We start from the raw sequence: 6,688 nt of genomic DNA on the forward strand, positions 1-6,688 counted from the left end.
GGCGCGGACGCCCCCGCGGCGGTCCACCGGTGGCCCCGGCCTCCCAGGCGGCTCGGTGGCGGGGGCGGGGCCTCCCTCCGCGATAAAACGTGAGTCGCGGACCCGCCGCCACCTTCCCGCGGTCCGAGCCTGAGTCTGACCTCTCGCCTTCCTCCCCGGACAGCATGAGCTTCTCCACCCGCTCCAGCACCTTCTCCACCAGCTACCGGTCCCTGGGCTCCGTCCAGGCGTCCGGCCACCGGGCCCTGCCGGCCAGCAGCGCGGCCAGTGTCTATGCAGGCGCCAGGGGCTCGGGCTCCCGCATCTCCGTGTCCTGCTCACCAACTTCCGGAGCGGCTGGGGGTTTGGGAGCTTGGCCGCGGGGATGGCTGGGGGTGTAATCGCGGCTCGCTCGGGAGAGTGCGGCTGGGTGCTCAGCGGCGCTCCTGGCGGGTTCGGATCCGGTGCGCTCCCTGGCTGAGCGCGGTGCGGGTGACACCAAGCCAAGGGTTGCGATCCCCTTGCCGGTCACAAAAAGGAAAAAAAAAAGAAAAAAGAAAGAAATGCTAATAATTAAAAATAAAAATTAAAAAATCTTGTACCTTGGAACTTCCCGCGGTCCGAGCCTGAGTCTGGCCTCTCGCCTTCCTCCCCGGACAGCATGAGCTTCTCCACCCGCTCCAGCACCTTCTCCACCAGCTACCGGTCCCTGGGCTCCGTCCAGGCGTCCGGCCACCGGGCCCGGCCGGCCAGCAGCGCGGCCAGCGTCTATGCAGGCGCCGGGGGCTCGGGCTCCCGCATCTCCGTGTCCCGCTCCACCAACTTCCGGAGCGGCTGGGGGTCTGGGAGCTTGGCCGCGGGGATGGCTGGGGGGATGGCGGGAATAGGGAACATCCAGGGCGAGAAGGAGACCATGCAAGACCTGAACGACCGCCTGGCCTCCTACCTGGACAAAGTGAGGAGGCTGGAGAGTGAAAATCGGAAGCTGGATAGCAAAATCCGGGAACACCTGGAGAAGAAGGGGCCGTTTGCACACCACTAATATTTCTTTATTTCTACAGAAATAGATTTAGTGAGAGCATTTTTTGATGAACTTTGTAAAGGTCACTAAAAATTAATAGCACAATGTGTCCTTTGGAAGTTAAAGTTATGCCTGGTGCTAGTTTTGTTTGGTTTGTTTAAGTTCCCTGACAATTTCTTAATTTCAGTACTTTTCACAGTCAGGGGAAGATCAGAAACATCTACCAATTGCTTTTTTGACTGTGTTGAGCAAGTACCAATCTCCATTCTTCTAATTCTGTCTTCTTCTCAAGAGAATGCTATTTTGCTCAGGTAAGGGGCGTGGAGGGAGGGGCCCCAACTCCCAGCCGTGTTTGACCCACCGGTATGCATTCTCTTACCTCTTTTTCCCCAAAGACAAGAACTTTAATAGGGTGGGGTGCCCGAACTCTTCCCCTTTCTATGTTCCCCCCACCCCTTCCCAGCCCACCACGAGGGGATTAGGAATGCTGCGAACTTCCATGCACATCCTGGCCACAGGAACCCCAAGGGTAGTAGCTAGGCATGGCGGGGGCTTCCCCAGGAGACAGTGGGAAGGGGGACAGGGATGAGAGCTTTGCAGAGGAAGTGTACAGCATGGAAAGAGATGAGAAAAGGCTCAGAAAGTGGCCCAGTGGAGACAATTGCAGGGTTAAGCGGATGTGGCTAAGGCTGAGTCATCTAGGAGTGAACAGGTGGCCTACATGTGGGAGGGGCCAATCCAGGGGGTGGGGGGGCCAGAGCAGGGGGTGAGCAGGTGCACTAGGAAAAACTGCCAGGTGAGGGCCAGGGAGAGGACTTTTGGGTAACCACTCACTTCTTGGCAGGCCAGCCAGCCAGCTGAAGGCCGGGCAGGAGGGCAGAGTGCTGGGATTCCGGAGCCCAGAAAAGGAGGGAACAGTGTGTGTGTTAGGGGAGTGGGTACAGGTGGAAAGGGAGAGGTATACAGGGACAGCCTCTGGCTATTCCCAGGACTGGAAAGTTTTCACTGAAACACCTAACTCCTTCCACACACTCAGCCCACCCATTATTGACTTTTCCATTCATGGGGCAATCTCTCTCTACAATCCCACCAGATCTTTGCAAATTCCGTGGACAATGCCCGCATCGTTCTCCAGATTGACAATGCCCGTCTTGCTGCTGATGACTTTAAAGTCAAGTAAGTCTGGGGAACTGAGGGAGTAGGAGGCCAGGGGTGGAGCTAAGAATGTTCTGCTCTGGGCTGGGTCAGGTAGGGGGGCTCACAGTGGGATCTTGTTCAGGTGTGGGTGGAGCTCGGTAGATGAGAGTTAGGATCCATCAATTTATTTATTTAACTACTCACTCGTATAACCCAATTTTTTATTTTGTTTTGTTTTTTGGTTTTTTTGGTTTTTCTCAGCTGGCCAGTATGGGGAATCAATTCCTTGACCTTGATGTCATGTAACCAAATTTAAGAATACTGCCCCCCAAGTGCCGAGAATGGTGCTCAAGGGATTACTGCCTGATAGCTGACTCAGGGCTGCTCTTAGGAGGTGGTGTGGGTTGAGAGATGGGGACCCTCCTGACCACCTCCACTCCCACAGGTATGAGACAGAGCTGGCCATGCGCCAGTCTGTGGAGAGCGACATCCATGGGCTCCGCAAGGTCATTGATGACACCAATGTCACCCGGCTGCAGCTAGAGACAGAGATTGAGGCTCTCAAGGAGGAGCTGCTCTTCATGAAGAAGAACCATGAAGAGGCAAGCAGGGGCCACCGGATCATCCAGGGACCAAGGGGACCAAGAGAAGTCTGGGTGGGAGAGTAGACAGGGCAGGCCACCTGCAAGTAGCCTTGCAGGGAAGCTTAGAACTACCAGCCTGGGCTGTTCTTAATCTGACTGGTCTGATGATGTGCATATGCAGTGGGCCATGTTACACTGTGGCTCACCTGAATTACAGTGTGATGAGGTCAAGATAACATGGGTGAAAGTGAGATGAGGATCAAGGTAGAAGCAGCTACCATGAGGAGCTGGGGGTGATGGAGTAGTGAAAGCAGGTAGAGCTGGAAAGGCTCCTGGAAGAAGGTATAAGGAGCAGGTTTGTGGAAGGTGGTAAATGATGGGACAGTAAGGAGAGAGGCCTGTGAGTTACAAGCACAGGCAGTAAGTGGATGGCATTTCTACCCATCCAGAATAGAAAGCCCAGAATTGGCATTGCCCAGAGTGTAAGCCAAAAGTTTCCCCTGGTCTCTTCTCTAACTACTCCTGTAGGTCTCGTAGGAGAGGCAATCACAGATGAAGGGCCTTGTTGAAGATCTGACCCTGAGCCCTCCTCACTTTTGCCCTGTCTCCTTTAGGAAGTAAAAGGCCTACAAGCCCAGATTGCCAACTCTGGGTTGACCGTGGAAGTAGATGCCCCCCAATCTCAAGACCTCAACAAGATCTTGGCAGACATCCGGGCCCAGTATGAACAACTGGCTCAGAAGAACCGAGAGGAACTGGACAAGTACTGGACCACGCTGGTACACAAGGGGAAGGGATACTGCCAGGGTGTGGGAGGGAGGCAGATAGGGAAAGAGGGGCCTGATGGACAATACCCATGCCATAGATTGAGGAGCACACCATAGTGATCACCTCGCAGTCTGCTGAGATTGGAGATGCTGAAATGAGGCTTAAAGAGCTGAGGCGTACTGTCCAGTCCTTGGAGATCGACCTGGACTCATTGAGAAATCTGGTAAGTACCCTCCCGTCACTTGCCCCAGCTCCTCTGGACCCTTGACTTCTGTCGGCTAGTCTCAGACCCTACTCTGTCTCAGCCCAAATCTTACCCCTCCCATCATGAGTTCCCTTACCTTAGAAAGAGTCCTTTCTCTTTGCATTTCCTACTGCTCATACCCCCTATCCTAGTGCATGGCACGTAAGAGGTGCTCAAAAAAGTTTCAGAGTTTGAAGAAGTGAGCAGCAGTCCTGGGACCCTGGACTCTCCCCGACCCTTCTCCCTGTGCCCCTGCAGAAGGCCAGTTTGGAGAACAGTCTGAGGGAGGTGGAGAACCGCTATGCCATGCAGATAGAGCAGCTCAATGGGGTCCTGCTGCACTTGGAGTCAGAGCTGGCACAGACCCGGGCAGAGGGACAGCGCCAGGCCCAGGAGTACGAAGCACTGCTGAACATCAAGGTCAAGCTGGAGGCTGAGATCGCTACCTACCGCCGCCTGCTGGAAGACGGGGAGGACTTCAGGTGAATGGGCTTTCCTACCCACACAAGCTGGGGTCAAGAAAGCAGTCTGGCCAGTTGCTCCGTTGGTTAGAGTGTGGTGTTATAACACCAAAGTCAAGGGTTCGGATCCCCATACGGGCCAGCCGCCAAAAGCCAAAAAAAAATCACTTCCTCTCCCCAGAGCCTAGGATGGTGCTCTGTGGTTGCCCCTGTGTCTTCAAGGGAGTAGCAATTACAGAGGTTTTCTCCCATGAGAAGAGAACAGACTAAGTATTGCCCCTAGCTGTACTTAGGGTACAAATGAAATTCACCCTTGGGTTTCCCTATTCTGGAGGAAGTGGCTGAGGGGAATTTGGAGATAAAGGTAGGGGTTGGGAGCCTTTTTCCTCCACCTTTTTTGTCTCCCTTCTACTCTGTGGGGCTGTTCATAACTGGAGTTTGGTGTTCTGTTACAGTCTCACTGACGCCCTCGATAGCGGCAACTTGATGCAAACCATCCAAAAGACCACCACCCGCAGGATGGTGGATGGCAAAGTGGTGTCTGAGACCAGTGACACCAAAGTTCTGAGGCACTGAGGCAACAGAAGCAGGGTACCTTTTGGGGAACAGAAGGCCAATAAAAGTTCAGAAGTCATTGGACATCACTTTGTGTCTTTCTTGGCTGTTTTCATATTTGTGTGCAAATGCTATGACCCAGCAGTCCCATCTCTGATCAGGAAGAAATCACCTCTGACCCCAGCAATTTCATATGGGTTGGGGAGTGGACAGAGGAGGGGTCTGGGTTCTTGGAAACTCCTCAGAGAAAGAAGAGGGAGTGGTAGATATGATGGGCCACTGCAGTGGAGAAATAATAAGATTGTGGAATCTTGCCTTGAAGAGACCTGGTGACCTTAAGGCCCCTGATCATTAAAGCACTTGCTCATTAGCAGAAATCTGGGCCAGAGGAGGAAGTGGGGTCAAGGACAGAGGAGAGAGGAAGAGCAGGGCCAGAGTGTACAACTGTCATCCCCCCCGCCCCCGCCCCCGCCCCTGATCTGCCATTCTGCATCTTTGGCCCACTGCCCAGGGCTTTGCACCCCAGCCCCCACTTCCATCCCACCCTACACTCATCCCCCCTACACTCATCCCCCAGACCTATGGGTATATGATTTTTTGGATGCTAGAGGTCTGGCTAGGATTGGGGTAAATGTGATCATTGAAGATGAAGGAAGCTTCTACACCAGTGGTTCCCATCTAGGTAAATGGTGTCCCTGAGTAAGCATCCCCATAGGTAAGAATGGGCATCTTTTTTTTTTTTTCTTTTTGTCTTTTTTTGTGACCGATAACGGGATCGCAACCCTCGGTGTCATGCCCATACCGCGACCGGCAACCCTCGGTGTCGTGCCCGCACCGCGCTCAACCAGTGAGCGGACCAGTCTCTATATGGGATCCGAACCCTCGGCGGGAGCGCCGCTGCACTCCCAAGCACCGCATTCTACCGAGCGCGCCACCGGGCCAGCCCAAGAATGGGCATCTTAAAGCTAACTGAAATGTCACCGTTCTGTGCTTTTTTTTTTTTTCCTGGCAGCTGGCTGGTAAGGGGATCTAAACGCTTGACCTTGGTGTTAATAGCACCATACTCTGCCAATTGAGCTAACAGGCCAGCCGCATTCTGTGCTTTTTATTGGAATTGTGTCATGTAGCAGTGAAAACAATGGATGTCTAAAACTAATATGCTCTGATTGGGAGGATAATTTATTTTTTTTAACTTGAAAAAGTAGAAGAGTAACATGCACAAAATCCAAAAGAAAAAAAAAGAATTTAAAATCTCCCATCTCCACTCCCAAGAGGTAACCACCGTTAAGTACTTTTTATTTATTTATTTATTTATTTATTTTGTCCTTTTTGAGACCGGCGGCACCGCGCTCAGCCAGTGAGCACTGTGAGCGCACCAGTCATCCCTATATAGGATCCGAACCCACGGTGGGAGCGCTGCTGTGCTCCCAGCGCTGCACTCTCCCGAGTGCGCCATGGGCTCGGCCCAGTACTTTTTAAAACTGGACATATACAAACACATTTCATTTTGTTTTATATACGTAGGATTAGACAGTTCTACACTTTGATTTCTTAAATTCTGCTTTCTTTGTTTAAAGATGTATCTTGAACACCTTTCTGAATCAGTATGCGTACACCCTACTTCATTTGTTTTAATAGCTGCCTAGTACTCCACTGTGTGGATACAAATTTACTTAACCCAGGTCTTCTAGTGATGGATGTCTTGGTCTCCAGTAGTTTTGTTTTTGCAAAAATGCTGCAATTAATATCCACGTGCATACTTGCATCATGTGAGCAAATCTATAGGATAAATTCTTAGAAATGGTATGCTACATCACATCAGACACTTGAGTATTACATGGTGAATAAAATAGGTGTTGCCTCTACCTCATGAAGATCACAGCCTAAAGGTCAAAGTTCAACAAATACCTAGTATGACCAGCCCCTCCGGTAGGTACTA

General features: G+C 52.0%; 1 protein-coding gene across 1 annotated transcript; it reads left to right on the forward strand.

Annotated features, from left to right (window-relative positions):
- The first annotated feature begins 625 nt into the window (after nt 1–625).
- On the forward strand, nt 626–4,838 carry KRT18 (keratin 18). The gene is made up of 8 exons (XM_008574853.1): nt 626–1,005; nt 1,845–1,917; nt 2,094–2,176; nt 2,583–2,739; nt 3,336–3,500; nt 3,587–3,712; nt 3,992–4,215; nt 4,650–4,838. The coding sequence occupies exons 1-8, from the start codon at nt 641–643 to the stop codon at nt 4,768–4,770; spliced, it is 1,314 nt and encodes a 437-aa protein (XP_008573075.1). The 5' UTR covers nt 626–640; the 3' UTR covers nt 4,771–4,838.
- The last annotated feature ends 1,850 nt before the right edge of the window (nt 4,839–6,688 follow it).

The sequence above is a fragment of the Galeopterus variegatus genome, unplaced genomic scaffold (genome assembly GCF_000696425.1).
Source record: "Galeopterus variegatus unplaced genomic scaffold, G_variegatus-3.0.2 Scaffold1111, whole genome shotgun sequence".
NCBI classification, from domain to species: Eukaryota; Metazoa; Chordata; class Mammalia; order Dermoptera; family Cynocephalidae; genus Galeopterus; species Galeopterus variegatus.

Excerpts from the sequence above, each read along its gene's own strand:
- KRT18 (XM_008574853.1), top strand. The coding sequence starts at position 641 with ATGAGCTTCTCCACCCGCTCCAGCACCTTCTCCACCAGCTACCGGTCC. Across the intron at positions 1,918-2,093 it reads GCCCAGAAAAGGAGGGAACA|ATCTTTGCAAATTCCGTGGA; the intron begins GTGTGTGTGTTA and ends CAATCCCACCAG. Across the intron at positions 4,216-4,649 it reads GAAGACGGGGAGGACTTCAG|TCTCACTGACGCCCTCGATA; the intron begins GTGAATGGGCTT and ends GTTCTGTTACAG.